The 25768-nt window shown below is 40.3% G+C and overlaps 1 protein-coding gene across 2 annotated transcripts in view; it reads left to right on the top strand.

Annotated features, from left to right (window-relative positions):
* Positions 1-25768, top strand: part of JAKMIP2 (janus kinase and microtubule interacting protein 2) — a 68162-nt gene that overhangs the window by 3706 nt on the left and 38688 nt on the right. For both annotated transcript variants that reach the window (XM_047860133.1, XM_047860125.1), the window contains exons 2-9: positions 8763-9260; positions 13117-13326; positions 15179-15277; positions 19286-19432; positions 20317-20457; positions 22962-23018; positions 24192-24311; positions 25344-25472. In XM_047860133.1, the coding sequence (XP_047716089.1) occupies positions 8763-9260; positions 13117-13326; positions 15179-15277; positions 19286-19432; positions 20317-20457; positions 22962-23018; positions 24192-24311; positions 25344-25472 (1401 nt within the window). The remainder of the gene's footprint in view (positions 1-8762; positions 9261-13116; positions 13327-15178; positions 15278-19285; positions 19433-20316; positions 20458-22961; positions 23019-24191; positions 24312-25343; positions 25473-25768) is intronic.

Raw genomic sequence — 25768 nt, 5'->3', positions numbered from 1 at the left:
CTATAACTGATATATCACATTGTATTCATTTTAGGTGTACAACATAATGATTTGACATATGTATATATTAAAGAATGATTACAACAAGAAGTTTACTCAACATCCATCACCTCACATAGTTACAAAATATTTTTTCTTGTGATGAGAACTTTTAAGATCTCCTCTCTTCACAACTTTCTTGTTTTTAAATGTTCTATATCTTTTTTAAAAGTTTATTTATTTATTTTGAGAGAGAGAGAGAAAGAGAGTCTGCAGGCACAAAAGAGGAGGGGGGGGGGGGAGAGAGAATCCCAAGCAGGCTCCACGCTGTCAGCTAAGATCCTGACGTGGGGCTCCATCCCACAAACCGTGAGATCATGACTTAAGCTGAAATCAAGAGTTGGACATTTAACCAACTGAGTCACCCAGGTGCCATTCTGTCTTCAAAAGTTTCAAATATGCAGTACAGTCTTGTTAATTATACCCACCATGCTGTACGTTATATTCCCACATCTTATTCATCTTATAATTAGGAGTTTTTCCCTTTTAACCGCCTTTACCCATTTCTCCCACCTGTAACCCCCGGCCTCTGACACCCACCAATCTGTTCTCTGTATCTATGGGTTCAAGGTTTTTAGATTCCTCATCCAAGTGAGATCACATAGTGTTTGTTTTTCTGTCTCTGACTTATTTCACTTAGCATAATACTCTCAGGGTCCAACTGTGTTCTTGCTAATGGCAAGATTGCCTTCTTTTTAGTGGCTTAATGATATTTTATTGTGTATATGTACTTTATATAATGTATATATACACACACTTTCTTTATCCATTCATCCATTGATGGACTTAGGTTATTTCCATGTCTTACAGAACCTATGCTCTTAAAAAATAAGAAGGTAACTTTTTTCTCCCTTCCCCTCCCCCATGGTCTTAAATACTGAGAACAAACTGAAGGGTTGATGGGGGTTGGGGGAGAGGAGAAAGTGGGTGACAGGCAATGAGGAACGCACCTGTTGGGATGAGCACTAGGTGTTGTATGGAAACCCATTTGACAATAAATTATATTTAATATATAAAAAAAGGGAAGATCTGGGGCACCTGGGTGGCTCAGTTGGTTAAGTGTCTGACTCTTGGTTTTTGCTCAAGTCACGATCTCATGGTTCATGATTTCGAGTCCTGCATTGGGCTCTGCGATGACAGTGTGGAGATTCTGTCTGCCCCTCTCTCCAAATAAATAAATAAGCTTAAAAAAATTTAAAGATCCGGAAAAAAATGGAAACCTTCAGCAAAGAAAGAAAGAATGGCAGAAGTTTGTTCTACACTATTATGCAAATTACAAGTGAAGAAACAAAGTGTTGGGGGTGGGAGTAGATGAACCCTTCCCCCATAGATGTCTGCGTTTCCACTGCGGGGGAAATGAAACAAAAATACTAGACACAATCAACATATAGTTAGTAGAAATTTGTCTACAAGAGTTGCCAAGCACTGATAGGAATAACAATTCAGGTAAGTCGGTCGTTTTGACTGAACTCCAAGCATAATGACTGAGAAGTTGGAACTGGGGAGGCCCCTGTGGTGGGTAGGAGGGAACAGAGAGTGAGGCCTCTGTGCTGTATGTCCTTGTCATTTCTGAGCCTGCACATTCATGTCTATAAAATGAGCGGATTGTGGACAGCATAGGGTCGCTACAGTCCTTCCAGAATGGTAGGGTTACGTCAGGGAAGGCAACTGTGTGCTCCAGCTCTTCCTGCATGGAGATAGCTCTCAGGATCCTCAGGGGTCAGACGTCCCCTGGCCCCCTGGTCTAGGTGATGCCTCTTCCCCTACATCCATTTACTCTGTCACATCACCCTGCTGTACCTGTGTCATAGAACTCTGTACTGTCTGAAGGTATCATGTTCTGCTTATGTATCGCCTGCTGACTCCCTCACTCTCAGTATAATGTAACCTTCTCATGGGTAAGAGACCATGTGTGCTTAAGGTCCCCCCCTAGGGAAGATGCCTTCAGTGATTTGAGTACTGCCTGGCATGAAGGAGGTGCTCACTGCTACTTGTTGAGAACATTCTCATGTTGCCTTTTAGAAACTTTCCCAACAACTCCCTGGCATAAATTTATTTATTTAGGTAGAAAGCCCCAGGCTTGAGCAGAGAAAGGATTTCCATCCAGGTCTGTCTCTTTTTTGGACCAGCCCTCTGAGCCATTAGGCTTCGGTGTTTTCCTGTTTATCTCTCTTGTGGACAGCGTGAGGCCATGATCCACTGCCCAGGGTGTGAGCTCACAGAGGATTGCTGTGAGATGTGAAATCCACTCACCAATTCCCTAGGGCTTCCTACTTTTCCTCAGAGGCAGCCTACAGCTCCAGTGAACCCCGAGGGCACAGTGACAGAGGGCTTGGAGGCCCAGGTAGCAGAGAACAGGGCTCTACGCTGGAGGCAGCAAAGCAGCAGGCCTGGGTTGCAGGGTCTGGAGGAGTCAGCTCCAGACAGGAGTTTGCACAACTGGAACAGCCCTCAGACTGCAGAACACTTTCAGACCTCCCAGCGAGCCTGGGAGGAGGGCAAGGTGTAATTACTATTCCAATTTCTCTGAAAAAGAAAATGAGTTCTTAACTCATTTAACTGATGTGCTCCCAATGACACAGCAAGTGGAGGAAGGAGCCAAAATGGGAATTCCCGGATGACCTGGGTAATACTGAATATCTTGTTGCCTCCAGGACTCCCAGAAAATCAGCCAACTCTTGTCCTCAGGTGACTGCTAGGGAGCCTCCACATTCAAGGCCCCAATTTGGGAGGCAATATTTCTTGCCTTATGCACTTTTTGTTTTGTTTTCAGGAAGTGTTAAATGTCTAAAAGTAAGAAATGCAACAATAGAAGCCTTTGTACCTTCCCAGTCGTAGAAAATTGCCCTTATAAGCAACCTTGTGATAGTGGGAGCTTTTCCCTCCTTCTCATCTCCTGACTGAGTGGTACTTAGTGCCTGGGAGACCCCCTGCCTGCTTACTGTGAGTTTCGATCTCCTGGAACATCCAGGGCAGATAATCCACACCAAAGCTTAACATTAGCTTGTCTTGCCTTGATAACCTCTCAACTTCCTTATCTTGGACAAGGCCATCCAATTTTTAAACCTAGATTTCTAAGGTCACGTCAAAGCTCAAACATCACCATCTTTATCTTGGCAGAATTTACACTGGCATTTTTCAAAGGCCAGACTAGAACGGAAGATACAATGCGAGACCATTGTGGGATAGTCATAAATGTTCTTGCTTCTGTCACAGTGTCAGCTCTTCTCAGTAAGATTACATTTTCCTAGGGATTTGTTCTCTTCCATAAAACCTCTGTATCTTTCAGATACCTGCTCACTGCTCAGCCCCTTGTCCTGTCTCACCCCACCCCCCACTCCTGCACACACATAATCTGAGTTTCTTCCAAGTTAAGAGTAGATGCTGCTAATACTAGGGAACTCAAGACATACCTAGGAGGCCCAGTTTTACCTTTGAACATCTGTATCTGTTAGGAAAATAGTTATTACAGTCTTAATATAATAGTAATGTTAGTCTTAGCCTGATAATATGGGTTTTTATATTTATGTTGTTGGTATTAATATAGCATTGCATGATATTATGGTATTAATATAGCATTGCATGATATAATAGTATTAATATGTACAATATCTGTCAAAATTAACACTGTGCTATTTAACTATTGATAATTATTAATCTCCCAGGTGTTCCAGCTTTTGCACAGGACTTTTGAAACATTATCTAAGTCAGCCCTCACAACCATATGAGAATGAGGCCCCCAATCCCAGTTTACTTATGAGAAAACTGAGGCTGGGGTTGGTAAAGAGCTTGCTGGAGGTTTCAAAGTGAGCAGGCAGGTCCAGGACCTGACCCAGACCCGTCTCCTGGCCCACACTGGTCTCTCCACAGTCTTCTTCACACTCTGTTTGTACAGAGACCAGTCCTCACGCTTCTCATCTGACGTTCAGGTGACACAGACGTTACCTACATCACAGAGCTGCTGAGGGTAAACATGGTGGTGTGTGTAAAGCCTTTGGGAAGGTGCCAAACTCACAGTAAACCTCCAATAAATGCTATCATGTGATACAGTGGAAATTTTTGTCTGAAATATTTCCACTTATCAAAATGGATTCTTTCTTCTTCCAAGTATTTTTTTTTTCTACTTCAAGTATTATCTTTATATTTTTCATTGTTACTCAGGAGTAGTCTTTTCTCTTTTTGGGTACCATTTACATTAAGATGGTAAAGTCCATTTTCTTACCAGTACAATCTGAGCTGCAAATAATTTTCAGAAAATTATTTTACTACAAAAATTTTAATTGGCTTTTTTTCCCCTCCCAAATGTCAATCACATCCTTTGTGTCTCCTTCATAGTCAAACACTTCTCCCAAGCTTAGAAAAACAAGTCATACCTAGAAATTCTGCAAAAATGCCAGTTTCTATGGCAACCAAATAAGCAGACATGAAAAATGTCAAATGTAATCAATCAATGCCTTTGAATTTTCTTTGAGTTCTATGGATTCCTGTAAGTGATGGACAAGAAGGCCAGTGTTTGTATTTGTTTTTTTCTTCAGGTTGGAATATATTTTCTGTATACCTATATTTTCATTTTTTTTCTTTTTTATTCATCTCCAATCTACACACAAAGGATCAGTGTTTATAATTTGAGGGAAATGACAGAATCACAATGTGAAATAATCTAAGACCCCTGCAGAGAGTTTGACATAAATAATTTTAGGTCCTGGATATGTCCTCTTATAGTCAGTAATATTACCCTCCTTTTCATAGTACTTTACAGTTCAAGGTACTTTCCCAAGCATTATCTAATTTAACCCACAAAATAATCCTGTTATGGGTAAGTTGTAAGCATAACCAAAGATCCTCAGAGGGATAAAGCAACTTCCTTAGATATAGCAGATTGTTAAATAAAAATGCAAACCCAGAATTACTTATCCTTTGTCCCTTTTTACTAGTTATTTATTGTTCTCAAAAGAACTGCTAAAATTTCTGTTAAGTAAGTTGCTACCTGCCAGCCTTTATAGTCAAGATGTTCCAAAGGCCTAACGTAAGTACAACCTGCTGAAATTGAAGGTAACTAATTTCTTATCACTTGAAGTAAAGTTAACTTCAAGTGCAGGGTAAATTATCAGAGCTTCTAAATCAATGAAAAATAAGCCCTCTTTTTTCACAAAAACTGCATTATTAGAAGAGAAATCAGGAAGCTTTTTCTGTAGAGGGCAAAATAGTACAGATTTTTCGGCTTTGCAGGCCAATCTCTCTGAGACCGCTGAACTCCATTGTGGCAAGAGCATGACTGTGTTCCAGTAAAACTTTATTCACAAAAATAGAGGCAAGAAATTATTTGTCTCATGGGCTGTGGTTTATCAACCCATAGTCTAGTCACTTGAGTTTATTATAGAAAAATGGGGAGTAAGGTTTAGGTTGTCCTTATTGAAGCACTGAGAGAATTATCAAGCAGAAGACAGGCATTCTTCTATGTGATGGTCTTTTGTTTATTTGTTTCTTTGATTGTTTTATTCAGGGAAGTGATGGATGAGCGGTTGCTCCAAGAAACCCTACGAGTCTGTGTTCTCTAAACCATATGACAGGATGTATTATTCTTGCCTCTGGTTAGAGGGCTAGCCAGGGAAACATACTGGCATACATTCTTTAATTGCACACACACTCTCAGGCTCTTTATTATGTGTTGTGCTGGCAACCACTGGGTAGACAAAGATGAACAAGGCTTGTTGGCAGCTTTTGAGCAGTTTGCAGTCTGGAGTAGGAGCAGGAGAAGAGGTGGTGAAGACAGATAAGTATGCAAAAAACGATACCCATAGTATAAAGAAAAATGCAGAAAGGAGCAGTAAGGGGGTATTAGCCAAGTGCATTGAAAAGACATTAGCAGGAGAAATGAGGTTTGTCCTGGGCAGTCGGGGTGGTATGACTGGAGAAGGTGACATCTAGCTGGCCACGAGTGATGATAGGATCCCCAAGAGAGCTGAGGGAAGGGCAGGTCAGGAAGAGAAAACCATAGGCACATGGGTACAGAGATTCAGGGCATGTGCAGGAAAGAGCATAATCCTCCTTAATCGTGCCTGCAGTATGGGACAGGTGAGGAGAGGTACAGCAGGAGCAGAAATGGGAGCTGGAAGTCCAGCCAAATCTTTTTTTTCACTTTTTTCTAATGTTTATTCATCTTTTGAGAGAGAGAGTTGGAGGGCGAGTGGGGGAGGGGCAGAGAGAGGGAGACAGAATCCGAGCAGGCTCCAGACACTGAGCTGTCAGCAAAAAGCCCAATGTGGGGCTGGAACTCACGAACCATGAGATCATGACCTGAGCAGAAGTCAGCTGCTCAACTGACTGAGCCACCCAGGCACCCCAGCCAAATATTCTGAGAGCCTGAAAGGCAAAGCTGAGGTGTAGGGGTTCCATTCTACAACATAAAGGAGCCCTGGGTGATTTTTGAGCAAGTACATAGATCACGTCAGACTTGGGCTTTACTAAGAGAAGTGTCACCAGCAGCGTGGGGAAAGCCAGGTTCATTCATTCAACACACCAAGAACCCTAGACCAAAGCTGTCCAGGAGAAATATAATGGGATCCACAAATGCAAGCCATGTATATAATTTTTAAATTTCTTGTAACCACAATTATAAAACATAAAAGGAATAATTGTTTTTTTTTTAATATTTATTTTGAGACAGAGACATAGAGCACGCGTGCACACATGCATGGGAGGGGCAGAGAGAGAGGGAGAGAGAATCCCAAGCAGGTTTTGTGCTGCCAGTGCAGAGCCAGACATTGGGCTCCATCTCACGAACCTCGAGATCATGACCTGAGCCAAAATCACAAGTCGGTCACTTAACCGACTGAGCCACCCAGGCGCCCCTCGTTTTAATAAGATACTTTATGTAACCCAATTTATCCAAAATACTATTTCAACATCTAATCTATATAAAAACGATTACTAAGACTTCTACATTCTTTGTCTTACACTAAGACTTCAAAATTTGGTGTGTATTTTCACTTAGAGCAAGTCTCAATTCTGACCTGGGACATTTCAAGCGCTTGGTGTGGCTAGTAGTCCCCAGACTGGATAGCACAGCTCTAGCGCATATTTAATAAAAACGCATCCAGGAAGGGACCTTGGCCTGAGTTGGAAGCAAGATCAAAAGACAGCCATTTAAGGATGCCTGGCTGTTTATTTTGCCAAGTCTCCTTGTGCCCTGAGTTCTTTTAGAATAACCAACGTGGGAATAACTGCTGTGCCTTTAAAATAAAATATTCATAAATTGCCAGGTGGACTTAGAAAATCCTGCTCTAGCCAAAGGTAGGTAAACTGTTAAGGTAAGTAAAATCTCACATGCTTGTATTATAATTACAGTAGTCTGAATGAGGAGTTTGAATCTTAACATTTTTCAGCTGGAGAGACTCTTCACAATTATTTCACGAAAACTTCCAATTTTACAAATGGCAGAGACCCAATTCCACTCAACCAGATATTACTCCAGGGGTTGCCTAATTCTTCCCTTTTTCTAGTTTAGTGTGTGTGTGTGTGTGTGTGTGTGTGTGTGAGAGAGAGAGAGAGAGAGAGAGAGAGAGAGAGAGAGAGAGAGAGGAGAGAGATTCTTTGGGTACACGGCAGAGGCAGAGAGACAAAGATAGGCAGCAGAGATGTGGGGTTCAGGGGGAGGACAAAAATAAGGAACATTTGCTAAGAGGCTTTTTCAAGCTGCAAATGCCAGATCCCCACCCTGATCTACTGAATCAGAGCCAGACTCACACACCAGATTAAGGTAGTGCCATGGCTAATCTACAAGAAAACCTATGTTATCGTTACAAATGTAACAAAACACAGAAGATTTTGTTCAACCAAAGTACCTGAAAGGTCTAAAAGCTGGAAGGAATAGTTATTAAACTGCTTGGCAGGTTGGTTGTTGGGGGAGCAGGAGAGGGAGAAGAGTGGAGGTAGAGAAGGGCACAATGGGACATCTGTGGACCATGCAGAAAGTTCCGGACACCAGACCCCTTTGGCAGAGACAGCCCAGTGATCTGCACTGTTTTTGGCTGGTGTGTGTGTGTATGTATAATGTATGTATAAGTTGTCACAGAAGGAAACATGATGTTCAGAATGTATCAACTGTCTTTATTTTTTACCTCCCCCAGTGCCTCAGACAAAAAGGAAGGGGGAAAAGGGGGGAAATGTTTTGTAATATCACTTTGGGCACCATTTTACAAATCTGATCGTAATATTGAACAGTCCTAAGATGCCCACATTTAATCAGCTTGCACCTGGCCGGGAATGTGTAGCCTGAAAAGGTGTGCAGGTGGTCTGTTTTGAACTCCTCCCCACCAAGGTGAAAACCATTATAGCTCCGTGTCCTAATTTTAATGTGCATGCGGTCACCTGGGGACTTGTTAAAATGCACGTCCTGATTAGAGGTCTGGGAAGGAGGAGCCCCAGATCGCGCATCTCTGACAAGCTTCTGGGCGATGCCTGTGCTGGCTGTCTGCAGACCACACATGGGACAGTAAGGCCGAGGAACATCAGATACTGCCGCACAAAGTAATACAGCATCCCCAGGTATTTCCTCCTCAACCTGCGCTGTATTTCCCCCTTTGGGCCCTTCGGTTCCCTTCCCTCAGAGGACACCGCGGCTGGGAGGAAGCGATGAGGGGTTAGGAGCCCAGAGGGCCCGAGCTAGAGATGCTTTCCTTGAAGGCTCCTCCCGTTTCATCCTTTGACCTCTCTGCCTTCAGGTGTCTAAGCTTGAGAGAGAGAAGACTCAAGAAGCAAAGAGGATCCGTGAGCTGGAGCAGCGCAAGCACACGGTCCTGGTGACGGAACTCAAAGCCAAGCTCCACGAGGAGAAGATGAAGGAGCTGCAGGCCGTGCGGGAGAATCTCATCAAGCAGCACGAGCAAGAAATGTCAAGGACAGTGAAGCTGCGGGATGGGGAGATCCAGAGGCTCAAGTCGGCCCTGTGTGCTCTCCGGGACGGCAGCAGCGACAAAGTACGGACAGCGCTCACCATCGAGGCCCGGGAGGAGGCCCGGAAACTGTTTGACGCGGAGCGCCTTAAGCTCCTGCAGGAAATTGCGGACCTGAAAACTGCCAAGAAGCAGGTGGACGAGGCTCTCAGCAATATGATCCAAGCGGATAAAATAAAAGCTGGGGACCTAAGGAGCGAGCATCAGTCCCACCAGGAAGCCATCTCGAAGATCAAGTGGGAGTCAGAGCGAGATATTCGGAGGCTGGTTAGTAACCCAGTGCAGTGCGTCGGGGGCACATTGTCTTGGCAGGTGTCAGAGCGCCGCGGGCGCGCTTGTCCAGGTGTCTCTCATGAGTGCCCACCCCTTGTCGAGTGCTCTACCCAAAACACAAGATGGGTCGATAGGTAGGCAGGTAGGTAGATAAACAGATAGGCCCAGGCCAAAATTGGAACTGTAAAATGTAAAAGACACTGGAATCACCTTTCTCCTAAAAACTGGATTCTTCCAGCCACACATGTATGGAGAGTGTCTGTTCAATGATTCCTGTTTTCTCGAATGTCTATAAAAATATTCTAACTTATGAACTCTTCTAAAATCGACATGTTTTGTGGGCGTTCCATTTACAAAATGTTACTGGGTTTTTAAAGAGGTAGGGAAAGTTTCTATGGCTTTTTAAGTTTCTGTGCCATCTGAAAATGGCAGCCACTGAGAGCTTCCTGAATGATTCACCTGTGTTCTTTCCAGGGACTGTGTCTGAAAGCAAGAAATAGAGCTATAAGATCCCTAGTCATTTTTAAAATAGATCTTCTTTCCCAAAATAAATAAGGGGCATTCTAACCAGGAGCCCTTATAATTTTTAAACTGGATGTCATTCCTAAGTAGTTTATTTGCTATTGCCAATTTCTAAGACTTATTTCAAAGCCTACAGAGTTAGATCTTTTTTCTCTTTTTTTAAATGTTTATTTATTTTTGAGAGAGAGAGTGAGCAGGGGAGGGGCAGAGAGAGAGGGACAGAGGATCTGAAGCAGGCTGTGTGCTGACAGCCGAGAGCCCAGTGAGGGGCTCATATCCATGAACCGTGAGATCATGACCTGAGCTGAAGTCGGACACTTAACCAGCTGAGCCCCCCAGGTGCCTCAGATCTTTCTTTTTAATATGTATCACCAAAAGCCACATTGGTCTCTCACTATACATAAAATAACAACAAAGTATTATGTGAAAGCCTAGGTTGACCACATTCAATTGTTTTAGAAGACACATTTACATGCATTTATACTCAGAATGTTTAGCCTTAGTTATATCTTATCAAATTAACCCTCACCTATTAGAATGTACTTGATGCTTCTCTAAAAGTAGTATTTTCTGGGAACCTGGCAGGCTCAGTCGGTAGAGCATGCGACTCTTGATCTCAGTGTTGTGACTTATACCCCATGTTGGGGGTAGAGATTATGCAAAAATAAGATCTTTAAAAATAATAACAATAATATTTTCTTAGGAAATCTACACTTTCTGTGTCTGCTGGTTCTAAGCAATTATTTTAAGAACCCAATTATATTCCTTGGATTATATCTCTAGGATTTCAATTTTAGGTAAAAGTGGTTATCATAGAACATTTTGAAAAGATAAATGTGTAATTTTCTTTGTACTGCAATACTGTGTGACTGTAAATTGTTGCCTTTTCCACACTTTCCAAATTCTTTATCTGCAATTCATTCTATTGCCCTGGTTGACAATAAAGACCAAACACAGTGCAGAAATATTGGTCTCTGCCCTGCCTTTGGTTTTTGAAATGACAACGGCTGATGAAGAAAGAACCAGCACTGTGAACTCTGGAGTTAGCAGGTGGGTAGATGAAAAGGGTGTTGTACATCAAATATTTGTGTTTGTTGATGGTTTTGGATATAAACTCTCTGAGTATATCCACCTGTTGGTCTGTAGTTTCTTTCTGCGACTTGCTTTTACCAGCATACTACTGAAGTAGACACACAGTCTCTCTTAGTAAGAGTGTAAAATCTAAGCTACCTGAGGAGTGGTTAAAAAACTGGGTGCAAACAGAGAATCATGGGAAACTTTTTCAGTAGCACAGATGCACTTGTCTTCAGTTTTTTCTTTTTCTTGTCTTGTCACTACCCCTACACCCAGCTCCATTTTTGGAACTGGAAAGGAGGGAAATGGGAGCTGTTCTGTTTAGAAAATTTCCCCAGGGAATTCTGGTATGTACCCCTCCCCATCTAAGAACTAGAACTGCGGAAGGAAGAACTAGAACTACTGAAACTGTGGTTTCAGTATTCTGAAACCAAAGCCCATGCTTACAACCACTATGCAGTAGAGACTCATCGGCACTAATTACTGGACATTCTACTTTGAATATCCAGTTACTACTGGAAAACTACTTTGGAAAATGCTGGAAGTATGATGTTGGAGTCAATATTGCATAGTGCCTATTAGAATGGGCTCTGGAGTCAGAAGACTGAATTTAAAATTGGGCTTCACCACTTAGGAGCCATAGGCCTATGGCAAAGTTTTTAACCCTTTGGGTGCTCAGTTGTCATCTGTAAAGTGGTGATAACAGAACTTACATAATAGAATTGTCATAAAAGGTGATAAGGTATATAAAGCTTTGAGTATAGTGCCTTGAATGTAGTAAAAATTAGTAAATTTTAGTTATGATGATGGTGATGATGAAGATGATTATATTGGCAGTAATGGAATAATTTCCAGTACGTTCATTTAGGTAGGGTACACCCGAACCAGCTAGGAGCATGCAGGTGTGGAACTATGGTAAATTGTAAATGACATCATCGATGACAGGTCTAACAAATGAATGTACCATTCAGTTAAGAATACCACAGGATTCAAATTTCTACAAGGAGATAGAAAAATAAAGGCAGTGCTTTCATTCCCAAATTAGCAGGACAGTGTTTGAATACTCACAAAGTTATCAGATGATATCATAGGGCCATGCAGAGTTTAGCCCAGCGTCCTTCCAAAATTGATCTAAAATGTAATCGTGTGACTGGGAGGCAACAGCTCACAGATACTTATATATGGAAAAATGGGACTATTTAACAATTTCTCACAGTAAAGAAAGATTTGTACAAAGTCATCTATTATAAATGAGACAGTATAATACAATTTTATTAAATGTCTCTATCCTATCCCCATTTTGAATATTCTCATGAAATATAATGAAATGAGAAGAAAGGTTTCACCCAATGGCTGTGCTCCCCTCAAAAATTGTTTACAGACATTAACTTCACTAGTCCTCACCAGGAGTGGCAAAAATTTTTCAGTCCAATGAAACTCTGATCAATTGGTATTGAATGTTTATGGCCTTCAGTTGGCACGTAATTCTGAGATCAAGCCCAGGCTTAACAGAAGTGAGTGTTGGGATCAATAATTATATCCCACAGGTGTAGGAGGGGCAACAGTAGCTCATATTACCAGGTGTTTTCCATTCCTGCGGTCCCAACCATGGTTTTGACAGTAATGGTAAAATGCTTGCTAAGAGCTATTTGCTCTGACATGTGGAAAAGAATGGAAAGAGCCACATAACACGAACCATGTTCCATATCCTCTCCTGAATTCGCTGCAAATTCACCACCTGAATGCAAACCTATTGACCTTAGGAAATGACTAGGCTCCTGCAAAAGCTGAAGCTTCTTCAGTAAAAAATGACCAATTCATAGCGGCTGCTGCTGTTTAAGGTGAACTCAAAGGCTATTCCTCTAAACAGGAGGGGATATCAACGATTGTCCTGGGAAATACTGTAGTGGATTATTGAGTATCTGTATTTAGTAAAACAAATGACTCATTTTAAGGTCAACCTTCCTTTTCTAACTCCAACCAACCTGGACCATTTCAAACAATATATTGAATTAAAGCATCTATACAGGATATACCAGAGAGAAAAGGTTGTTCTCCTTGGCACCTAATTAGCCTAAGAGAGCCTTTCATTGTACGGTACTGCCTTGTCGTATTCATAAATTCAATGTACTTGTCACAGTTGTGATTTTTTTCCGTATCAATCAGCAGAAAGAAGTTAAACTCATACCATTGTAAAAATGCATTTTTTTTACAGCATTGTTAAATAAAATGTCCTGGGTGTCGTTTAATTCAGATGGATGAGATTAAAGCCAAGGACAGGATCATCTTTTCCCTGGAAAAGGAACTGGAGACCCAAACCGGCTATGTACAGAAACTGCAGCTGCAGAAGGAGGCTTTGGATGAACAGCTCTTTCTGGTCAAGGAGGCCGAGTGCAACATGAACAGTCCGAAACGAGAGATTCCGGGAAGAGCAGGAGACGGCTCTGAGCACTGCGGCAGTCCTGTAAGTCTTTCCGAGCTGAAGTGAAGAACTCAGGAGTCATCTTTTATTTAGCTCCCAAGTTTTACTTTCCACTTAAGCTCTTTTCCTGTTTACTGCAAGGCAATCAATTCTCCCTTCTACTATAAAACCAGCTAGTATCTTGGGAACAGGGTTTTCTAAACTCATAGACAACAAAGTGGTCAGCACCACATTAGCGGATCAGGAGAGAATTACCGGTCTTTTTAAATCTTTCATAGAATTTTTTTAGCCACGGGATACCTGTCCAAACTTCAGCCTATTGTAAGTGCCATAAATTAGATGAAACTACTTTGCCTCTTGCCAAGACTGGTAATTTTCCCTTGTGTGAACCATTGGGTTGGAAATTGGCAAAGATGGTTGTCATCTGCAGGGGTCAAAATGTATAACTGTATAAAAGACTAAACCACTTAAATCATCATCTGAAAGCTTCTATTCTGATTGAACTTGCCGCTTATAACCCTGGATTTTCATCATTTTATATGAGAAATTATTTTCAGAACTGCAGCCATAGAAATCAGCTTGTATATAGTTGACTTTCATAAGTTATACCTTTCAAATTATTTAGCTGCTAAAAAGATGAAAATGGATTATTTAGGGACAGAGAGAGGTTCCAAAGTAGTACTTAGAACCAAGTAATGAATAATTTATGAATTGGTATTCAGGATATATATATCCCAGTAGGTGGCGGAACCAGGATTTAGCAGACGTAAGTTTTAGTTCTATCACTGACATTTACCTGCAGTGCAGCAAAACTGCCCAGAGAATGGGGTCTAGAGTCAGATTCTTTAGTTCAAATTCTGGATCTACCACATACCAGATGACCTTAGGCAAATTATTTTACTGCTCAGAATTTCCTCATCCGTAAAAGAGAGGCCATAGTGCTACTCCGTAAGGCTGCTCAGAGTCTAGAAGAAATGGTAGGTAAAATGTTGAGCATAGTGTCTGGCTCATAGTCAGCATTTAATGCATATTAATTATGGATCTACTGGTAGTAGCCACAAGCCCTTGGATGAGTATGACCTCTCTGAATCTTCCCTGATCTGCTGAATCCTCTAGCATTCTATGAATCTGGAGATATAATGTGTGGGAAACTGCTTTATCAACAGTACAGCACTCTCAAAATATAAGATGATAATGGAATTGCAAGTCTCTAATGGTGCTGTGGACTCTGGAGCATAGACTTAATCCATGATGCCATGTGTAAAGTGATCCACAGCAATGATGCCAGTGGGGAAGCCAGGTGTTCTGGGCAAAATGTACTAGCAAAGGCTGTCTTATAATCTACTGCCTTTTATATGTGAAGGCAATATACCAGCCTTCTCACACTGGACTTTTTCACCAGGAATACATAGGAATTTTTAAAGCCCAGCCCTACCTTCTACTCTTTGGCTAAGTGTAATAGGACATCTGTCTTAGCTGTGGGAAGCAATGTGCAGCCATGACTTAAGAGATGCTTCTTGAACCTCATGTAATTATGACATGACCCTGGCCTCATAGCCCACAGATCTGATAAGTTCATCTAACCATCTACTACTCCCCCTGCCAGGAGTCAGAGCTCCAGAGAGTATCTGCCACATGGAATTCACTTGCAGTTTCAACCAGTCTTGGTCTTCAGTCCATGCAGTGGATGTTGAGGGTTAGAAGAGGGTAAATATTTACTCTTCTCTGAATAGAGAACATTTTAGTCTCACCTCATAAGCCAGATGAAAGATATCAAGCCTCTTAATTATTTATGAGTGGAACTCTAAAACCTTGTGAAAAGTGTTATTGAAAAAAAAAAGAGAGAAAAGAAAAATGTTACTGAAGAAATGCCCATTTCAATTTTCATGTGTAGGATTTGAGAAGAAATCAAAAGAGAATAGCTGAATTGAATGCCACCATAAGAAAATTAGAAGACAGGAATACCTTGCTTGGAGATGAACGAAATGAACTGGTGAGTTCTGATCAGAATTAGTTAGTTGGTTAATTAGTTAAGCATTTTGTTTAAAAAAGTATATATGATGTTGTAGAAGTATAACATAATAAAGAAAAATGCACAAATGATAAAGGCACAGCTTAATAAATGCACCCAAAGTGACACACTCATATAACTACCACCCAGATGAGGACATGGATTACCAGCAGCTCAGATCGTCCCTTTCTTGTGACTGCTTCCAGTCACCATCCTTCTAGAGATAATCGATCGCTCTACTGAATTCTATCGCTATGAAGGTCCACCACTGGTTTTAAAATGTTTTATAAATGGCACCATACAATAATTACTCTTCTGTGTCTGGCTTTTCTGCCCAGCATTACATTTGTGAAAGTCATTCATTGCATTGCATGTATAATTCATTCGTTTTCTTATTCTATTTTTCCAATAATACACCACAGTATATTTACTCTTCTATTGTTAATGGACATTTATATCGTTTCTTGACAGTTTTAATGTTAATGGTGCATGTCTTTGGTGAGAAAACATGTTCATTTCTGGTGAGAACTTCCCAAGGAACAGAATTACTGGATCATAGAGTTATGCATGTGACCAGATTCAGTAGGAATTGCCAGTTTTGCAAACGTGTTATAGCAATTACATTCCCACCAACAATGTATGAGAGTTACGGCTTCTCCACATCTTTTCCAACATGAACTGATAATTGATCATATTAGTCACTTTGGTGAGTGTGAGCGATAATTTGTATTGTAGGATTTTAATTTTTACTTTCCTTAATACTGAGGTCGAATAATTTTTTACATATCTTTTGGCCTTCTGGGTATCCTTGTGCAAGTTGCCCTTTGTCTTTTGTAAAATTTTCTTTTGTAGTGTCTTTATTTTCTTATTAAGAATAGGAATTCTTAAATAATTTTTGGATACTTGTATTTAAAATATCTTGCTCTGTGCCTTACATTTTAGATTCTTGATGGTGGCTCTTGGTACAAAGAAGTTATTTCCAGCCTTTCCTTTTTTTCAAATATATGCATTTTATGTTATAAATATCTCTAAGCATGACTAGCTTCATCCCATTTGTTTTTTTTTTTTTTAATGTCATAATATATTACTATTTAGTTCAAAATCTTTTCTAATGTAGGATTTCTCCTTTGACCCATGGGTTACTTAGCCCTCAAGGCTTAACTTCAAACATCTGGAGATTTTTGAGTTACCTTTGTCTTACTGATTTCTACCTTAAGTCCACTACAATCAGAGAACATACTTTGTATTATTTCTTTTTCTTTTTTAAGTTGAAGTATAGTTGACACACAATGTTACATTAGTCAGGTGTTCTTTGTATCATTTCATTCTTTAAAATTCGTTGAGATTCACTTTATGATGCTAGCCTCTTCTCACCTTTAGAAATATTCCATGTTCCCATGAAAAGAAGGTATACCCTGTGATCATTGCATGAATTTTGAATCAAGTTCATTAATCTCCTATATCTTTACAACGTTTTTGTGTGCTTATTCTCCCAACAGATTTGTCCATTTCTATTCTTAGTTCTGTCGATTCTGCTATATATGTATTTGAAGTCAGGGTACTAGGTATATATAAATTAAGATTTGTTAAATACTTGAATCATGAATTGTTTTTTATCTTCCGTAATACTTCTTAAAGTCTTGATCTGGTGTTAGCTGAACTACATCAGAATTTTTTCTCTTAGTGGTTTCATGAATAACTATATTGACTTTCAAACTTTATAGCATTTAAACTCTATCTCTTTTTTTAATGTTTATTTTTGAGGGAGGGGCAGAGAGAGAGAGAGAGAGAGAGAGCAGGACAGAGGATCGGAAGCAGGCTCTGAGCTGTCAGCACAGAGCCTGATGCAGGGCTCAAACTCACGAACCGTGAGTTCATGACCTGAACTGAAGTCGGACACTCAACTGACTGAGCCACCCAGGCATCCCTAAGCTACCTCTTTTAAAAGGAACATTTTGGGGGGTACTTTGGATCTATGGTTACTGATGTATGATCTGGTAGAATTACTGACATCTCCTTTTATTTCTGTTTATCTACATCTTCCATAAATAGCATCTACTAAGTAAATTTAACTATTTAAAACCCCGGGGGGCACCTGGGTGGCTCAGTTGGTTAAGCATCTGACTCTTGATCTCAGCTCAGGTCTTGACCTCAGGGTTGTGAGATAAGGCCCCGAATTGGGCTCCACACCCGGTGTGGAGCCTGCTTAAAAACAACTATTTAAAATCCTTGTCATTGACCTTCGGCAAAGAGACAAAGTTTAAAATAGCAAACCTAGTGGAATAATTTATTTGTCCTTGTATGTGCTCAATATTTAATATGTTTGCTTCAGATACTTGAAGCTCAAAACTCAGGATTAAATGGGGTTATGAAAAATTTTGGCCTTCAATATAAAATGAGTTTTCAAATGACAGTTGGGGAATACTGTTTCAGAATCACACGAGCAGCTTTTTCAAATATTTATAGGTAGCTAAGTCTCCTATCCCAGCACTTCCGAAAACGTTGGAGTCTCAGAAACAGGAGCAGTCTTGTCAGATGGTTCTGACACACCCCACCACTTTTCTTGCTTCAGTACCCCTCCCCCAATACATATCATTCAGAATCATTAGTATAAAGTGAATGAACTAACCATAGGAACTTTAATATGGAAATCCATTAGGTATAGAATGAACATAAAATATGCCATCCAAGTGGGAGAGTTTGGAGAGTAAAAGGGATGGGGACTATTAACAATTACCCCAAGACAGCATCCATAAAGTTAGACCCGTGGTTCTCAGCTCTAGGCAATTTTGTCAGTACCTGGAGACATTTTTGATTGTTACAACTGGGAGGATGTTACTGGAATCTAGTGAGCAGAAGCCAAGGATGCTGGTAAACATGGTACAATGTACAGGACATCTCCTCATGGCAAAACCTATCTAGCCCACAGTGTCTACAGTGCAGAGGTTGAGAAATCCTGCCTTAGACTAACAGGTGAACCAGAATATGGTCACTCTTAATTACTGGGGGGTATGAATACAATCATACTTAGCCTAGGCTTGGTGAGAATTAAATGTTCTTAAACATAAATATCAACAGAACTTTGAGAGTAAGTCCTCCCCCCCCCCCTTAGTAACATTTTCTTAAAAATAAGCATCTTTGGGGCACCTGGATCTCGGGGTCATGAGTTCAAGCCCCATGTTGGGTGTCGAGATTACAAAAAGATAAATAAACTTTAAACATGTAAATAAAAATAAAGAGCTTCAGCATGGTTCAGGAGTCTTAGCAAGATCTCTCATGGGAAGAACAGACTTTGGCAATAACTAGGCTTGGGTTTGGGTCCCGGTTGTACTACTTAGTAATGTGTGATTCATATGAGCTGCTTTATCTTTCTGAGCCAGTGAGGGGTCATTACAGGCCCAGGGAGAGGTGTGAGCAGCGTGAGATTGGGGCTGAGCACAGCATGGTAACTGGACTACAGGAATCAAGGACGTGCAAGGTATGAAGTTGTTCTTCCTGAGCATTTCCAAAAGCAGAACTTTGGCAGCTTTTAAGGTAACACATTGATACAGAGTTCAGAAGACTATGATGAAAAACCATCAGGAGCACCTGGGTGGCGCAGTCAGTTAAGCGTCCAACTTCAGCTCAGGTCATGATCTCACGGTTCGTGAGTTAGAGCCCTGCTTTGGGCTCTGTGCAGACAGCTCAGAGCCTGGAGCCTGCTTCAGATTCTGTGGCTTTTTCTCTCTCTGCCCCTTCCCTGCTCATGCCCTGTCTCTCTGTCTGTCTGTTTGTCTCTCTCTCTCAAAAAGAAATTACATTAAAAAAAATAGAAAAACCATTAGAGGAAACTGAGAACAAAGCAGTCAGGCTGTTAAATGAATGATGGAAGTGGTCAATCCCAAGATACGTGGTGAAGCAGAGAAAAGGTGGCCCCAGATGGGCTTTGACTCCTTCTGCTCCCAAATCCACTCTTGCACAAGAGACAAATTGTAACTTATGTCTTCCCAGTTAAAACGTGTGCGAGAAACCGAAAAGCAATGTAAACCTCTTCTGGAAAGGAACAAGTGCCTCGCCAAGAGAAACGATGAACTGATGGTGTCTTTGCAGCGCATGGAAGAGAAGCTAAAAGCTGTGACAAAGGAAAATTCAGAAATGGTATGTATCAGAGACTCTGAAAAGCTTCAGCTTCTGTCCTTACGTTACTCCAGCAACCTGTCTTATTTGTTCTTTCTCAGTTTGTTTTTCAAATATGATGCCGGTCATGAAAGTTTGGGTTTTCCCTATGTAAGCAAGGAACCTTTAAGGAAGAAAGCAACGTGGGGCTGAATTTTAAGGGGCTTCTAAGTTTGCAGAATGGTTGGAATCTGCACTTTCCAGAATCTCCCAAATACAGAAGCAAACTTTTAACATAGCCCTCAGCCACAGAAAGTTGCAAGAATTTCACTAATGTGCTCTTTATAGAACTGTACAATGGGTACCTCTCGTCTTCTAAGACCTTGCGTAATAGTTGAGAAATAGTTGCCATCATTTGTATTATTTTTTTTTTAACTTTTTAACATTTATTTATTATTGAGAGACACAGAGAGACAGACCGTGAGCAGGGGAGGGGCAGAGAGAGAGGGAGGCACAAAATCCAAAGCAGGCTCCAGGCTCTGAGCCGTCAGCACAGAGCCCGACATGGGGCTCAAACTCACGAACCTCTAAGATCATGACCTGAGCCGAAGTCGGATACTTAACCGACTGAGCCACCCAGGTGCTCCGCCATTGTTTGTATTCTGTATGGACAGGTGATGAGCACATCCACTCCTTAACAGACTTACAATGTAGCTATAGGGATCTTCAGACATTCCCAGTGATTTTGACTTGTAGCAAATAAAATGTACTTGAGGGTTTTGGTTGGTGTGCAGATGAACCTGAGCAATTTTCACATTTAGCTGGAGCCTCATAAAGTTTCTGCAGATATTTTATGTTAACTACTAAAGTTTGGGTTTTTTTTTTTTTAATGTCTTTAACCTGTACTTTCTTCTTTTCCACTCCAGAGAGAAAAAATAACATCCCATCCACCCTTGAAGAAATTAAAATCACTGAATGACCTCGATCAAGCTAATGAAGAACAAGAGACAGAGTTTTTAAAACTTCAAGTCATTGAGCAGCAGAACATCATTGATGAGCTCACAAGGGTGGGTCTTGATCAGTCTATAAACTCTAAGTTGTTCCCAAGGACAAGTAGCCAAGAAATCAACATATGCTGGAAGCACTTGATAATTTCTTCAGATTAGCCCCAAAGGCCCAAGTTTATATATTCAATATATAAATAGTTTGAATAGACTGTATTCCAAAATTACTTTATATTACTAAGCTGTTTTATACATTTTCAATTATAATCCTTAGTTAACTAATTTGACAACATAAATAGTAGCTGCAAAGTACCTTATAAGGACTTTCAAATGCATCCTTATGCAAGTAGAGAGGTAGTGTGGGTATGCCTTCTAATTGCCTTCCTGTATCAAGATTCTGAGGGTAAGAGATGAAATATTTTGCCAACAATAGCAGGACCACATGCCCTTTATTTCCCAACATTTAATTCAGTGTCCAGTACTTATGTGCAGTTTACTAACTATTTGTTGAGAGCTGCCCAGGTGGCTCAGTTGGTTAAGCATCCGACTTCGGCTCGGGTCATGATCTCATAGCTCATGAGTTCAAGTCCCTCACACTGCCAAGCCTGCTTGGGATTCTGTCTGTCTGTCTGTCTGTCTCTCTCTCTCTCTCTCTCTCTCTCTCCCTCCCTCTCCCCCCCACTCCCTCTGCCCCTCCCCCACTCAGGTGTGCATGCATGCGCGCTCTCTCTCTCACAAAATGAATTGATAAACTTTAAATAAATAAATATTTGTTGAATGAATAGTGACCTCGTAATTACATGACAGTGGAAGTTTCATTCCCCGTGTTCTGACTGTGAATTTAGTACCTACTGAAGTGTGTAGAACAATTACTATTCCCATTTGCATCCGGTCAAGGCCTGTTTTACCATCAGTAGTGGACTAAGACCTTTAGATGCCTTTGGGTTTCCTCTTTGCCTCTTGGTCTTTATTCTGTGATTGACATCTCTGGTCGCTGTCACTTTAGGACCCAGCTGAGGCCTGGAGAATTGAGGAACCAGCAGTGGGGTGGGGGTGGTTAGGCAGGTGTCTCCAGGGATGGGTGAACAAGATAATTTCCTGCCATTGAAGGAAGAGAAGATTATAACTTCTGTTTGTAACTATTTGTGGTTTACCCTTTGTAAATGGTCTAAGTTCAGTCTATGTTATAAGACATATAGTGTATTAGGAGGATAATCTAAGTGTAAACTTCCCAAGTTTCAGATATGTTGAGGTTGTATGATCAAAATACTTTTACAAGGCAGGAAATCCAAAAAGTTAACATCACTGACTTTAACCAGACTATTTATAAAACATGTGAAGCACTGTGCCTCTTATTTCACATCCATATCCTTAATAACTCTTAAATCGCGGATTCACTCAGCCAAGAATTTGCTCAGCTTTGAGTATCTAAGGTTAAAGCTAAGTTTCTTATAGGATTTTGACATGTGGAGGCATGTCATCCAGACTTTCAGGGAAACTGTCACTTATTTAATCTACCTTTGAATTTGTACAGTAAATACATAGAGTACTTCATAGATGAATGCCCAATTCCCAGGATATCTCCATCCATAACAAGAATGAATCAGGAAATCAATCATTATTTCTAGATATTCTTTGAGTTTCCCAGAACATTCCAACAAGAACCACTGTCCCTTCACACACCAGATGATTCCAATTCAGTAGATACTCCTGTTTCCATCTTCAGAGGCTGCAAGTGAGAACAAGGGTCTAAGAATAGTCAAAGGGCAGTTTTCTGTGCCTTCAACTGATTAAATGCAAAGAATAAAGTTTTTGTACAGTAGTTTTTTTCAGTACCTAAATATAAAGTAATTTGAAAAATTACTGAAAGAAACTGAAAAATTGTGCTTTGGGAAAATAGGAGTGACTCTTTTCAGAGCTACTTAATCTTTAGGTATAACAAAGGATTCTGATGAAGAAGACTGTGCCCTTCCTGATTGGGAGGCTCTCAGATCCACATAGATGATCAAGAAAAGTTGTAGAGTATTTTTACTATAAAAATATGTAAGTATATATGGGATACCTGGCTGGCTCCACCAGAGGAGCTTGTGACTCTTGAGCTGAGGATCCTGCGTTTGAGCCCCACCTTGAATGTAGAGATTACTTAAATAAATAAAAACTTTAAAAAAATATATAAGTATCAAACCTAAAAGTTGCCAAAATTACAAAACACAATTTTACTTTAAATAGAAATATGTAATGACTCAGGCAAAAACAAACTCTGTCATTAAAAAAAAAAAAAAAAACAACCTAGGGCACCTGTGTGGCTCAGTCAGTGAAGCATCCAACTTTGGCTCGGCTCATGATCTCGCAGTCTGTGAGTTTGAGCCCCACGTCGGGCTCTGTGCTGACAGCTCAGAGCTTGGAGCCTGCTTTGGATTCTGTGTCTCCCTCTCTCTCTGCCCCTCCCCCACTCACACACTCTGTCTCTCTTTCTAAAATAAATAAACATTAAAAAATTAAAAAAAAAACACCTATAGGAAAATATGTACCAACTCAACACCTGAAAAGCTTCATCTGTTTTCCAGGACCGAGAAAAGCTCATCCGTAGGAGAAAACATAGAAGAAGTTCCAAGCCAATTAAGGTAATGGGAAAACTAGGTTATCAGGCTTTTGCCACAAACACTGCCAGGGAAGTGAGGCTTGCCAAGGAATCTTCCTGCAAAGATGTGATAAATCAGATGTTCCTATACTGAAGCAAACCTTGGGCTTTATTTGCTAGAAGAAAATCTCTTCTCCTGACAGTTCTTAGAAGTCCCCAAATGATTGTGTTATGGATTTTAACCTTTAAAGTTTGCTTTAATATGAGACTATCTGAGTGAAAGAAAGCACTGGGTTTGATGTAGAAAGCAGTATCTGACAAGCTGGAGAGTCAAACTCCAAGAACATGCAAGAGATACATATGATTTAATGCCTCCCAGTGAAAAATATTATTAGTGTCTCATACCCACCCTATAATTCGTTAGTATATTTTTGTTATTCAGTTGGACAATATTACTGATAAGGGTTTGATTTTTATTATTCCATTATTCACTTGGATAATATTATTGATAATGATTATTAATAATGGTACTCTCAGGGGTGCCTGGGTAGCTCATTCGGTTAAGTGTCCAACTCTTGATTTTGGCTCAGATCATGATCTCGTGGTTGTGAGATTGAGCCTCGCATTGGGCTCTGTGCTGAGTGTGGAGCCTGCTTGAGATTCTCTCTCTCACTCTTTCTCTGTGCCCCTCCTCTGCTCATGCTTGCACTCTCTCTCTTCTCTCTCAAATAAACTTAGAAAAATTATCATTAAAAAATAATGGTACTCCCAATCCACCAATATTTATATAGCCTCTTACAATCCACAGAATTTTTTTTATTTAATTTGTCTACTTGATTTTGTGTTTATCAAGTACATCATTTGATTTGGATATGGGATTGGATGATAAGACTTAAGATTTGAGAATCTGACATAGATTTAGGTTTCTATTTAGGTTTCTTGATCATATTTTAAATACTGAAAAGACTATTCAATGAATGGAGCCAAATGTTAATGAATATTCCCCCCAAAACTTCAGAAGTGTGAAATAATGTGGGACAAACTTCTATTGGAATTATAGTGTTCATGCCCAAAGCTTTTCTTTCATCTGAGAAGCACTAAAGGACCCCTGTCTTCTGTGTCCATTTACACATATGCCAGCCGATGGTGCCTTCATAATATGTTGACTTTCTCCACTTCTAGTCGTGTCAGTAAATATGTACTTTCCCTACCCTAGAGGCCTGTTTTGGACCCATTTATTGGCTACGATGAGGACTCCATGGATTCAGAGACGTCATCTATGGCATCATTTAGAACAGACCGAACACCAGCTACTCCTGATGACGACTTGGATGAAGTAAGCTTTTCCGCTTCTCTAGTCTTTTGTGATATTGTCACCAAATCTTTCCTTTACGGTGGGAAAGAAGCCTTGCACTTCTAATATCCTGTATGAGCTGCACAACATGATCACATAATAGTGAACCCTTTTGACTTTTTTACCTCTTGGAAAATAGCTTCACCTGTGTCACGTAGCCTTTTTAACAACTTGTGTAAACTTCTGTAACTTGAAGACTTTTTTTTTTTTTTTTTTTTCAAAATAAAAGTCCCTTTTCTGGACTGCCTGGATAGCTCAGTCAGTAGAGCATGCAACTTTTGATCTCAGGGTCATAAGTTCAAGCCCCTACTTAAAAAAAGAAAGTTTCCAAAATTCTTCATCTAGGGAAGGTGTAAACCAAGAAACAAGCTTAGAAGAACAAGCTTCTCGATACAGTTAAAGACAGGGTTTAGCAGAATGTGCCCTGTAGACTACCTTTATCAAAATCATCTAGGGGGATTTGATCACATTGAAAATTCCTGGATTCTACTGCACAACTCCTGACTTAGGATCCTGTGGGTAGAACCCTCAACTCTGCATTTTTCCCAAAACTCCCTGATGATTGTATTATGTTCTGAAGTTTGAGACGTAAAACTATAAAACTATGTTTTTATAATTTATCTCTGGAAGAAGTTGTTGGATTTGAATGTATTGAAAAGAATTGAGACTAAAACTCTAAGTATTATTGATTCACATTCGTATCCAGACTAGATATAAGTTCTCATTTGGGTCCAAAATTGACTGCAATGCAAGCCCAAATGAGCAATCATCAGAAATGTGTAAATAAACAAATGCCTCTTATTAGCAAATATTGAGTATTTCTGCAATGTCCATCTTGAAAGTACATAATTCATGTCTATGTATGCATTTTAAAATTAAGAATAAAATCACACCAAATCCAGTATCAAACATTTACTTCTCCTTATAAAGTGGGAAAATGTTAATATTTCATATTGAACACAGGACCGGAACATAACATAATTATTTTTTGGCTTTTTTTTTTGTCACCTTAAGAGTTTAGCGGCTGAAGAATCGGAGCTACGCTTTCGACAATTAACAAAAGAATACCAGGCCCTTCAGAGAGCATATGCCCTCCTACAGGAGCAGACTGGAGGCATCATCGATGCTGAAAGAGAAGCCAAGGTCAGTATCCATCCAGGGAGCATGCTCTGAATTGGCTTGCAGCAGTCACAACATGAGAGTACTATGGACGTAAAAATATCAATAGGATAGCTTTCCCTGGATCCTTCTCTCCACTGTGGCTTTTGAACTGTTTCATCTTTTATGTCAACAAACCTTGGATCTAGAGACATTAGAACCAACTTAGATCGATGCTTTTGTTCCTGTAAAGATAGTAGTTTTTATGCTTGCTATTTGAAAACTTATATTTTCAAAGCTAGACAATATTGAATTTTGATAATCCACTTTATTTAGCTTCT

This window comes from Prionailurus viverrinus, chromosome A1 (genome assembly GCF_022837055.1).
Source record: "Prionailurus viverrinus isolate Anna chromosome A1, UM_Priviv_1.0, whole genome shotgun sequence".
NCBI classification, from domain to species: Eukaryota; Metazoa; Chordata; class Mammalia; order Carnivora; family Felidae; genus Prionailurus; species Prionailurus viverrinus.
Note: the sequence above shows the minus strand (reverse complement) of the source record. Positions and strands in the feature narration are given on the sequence as shown.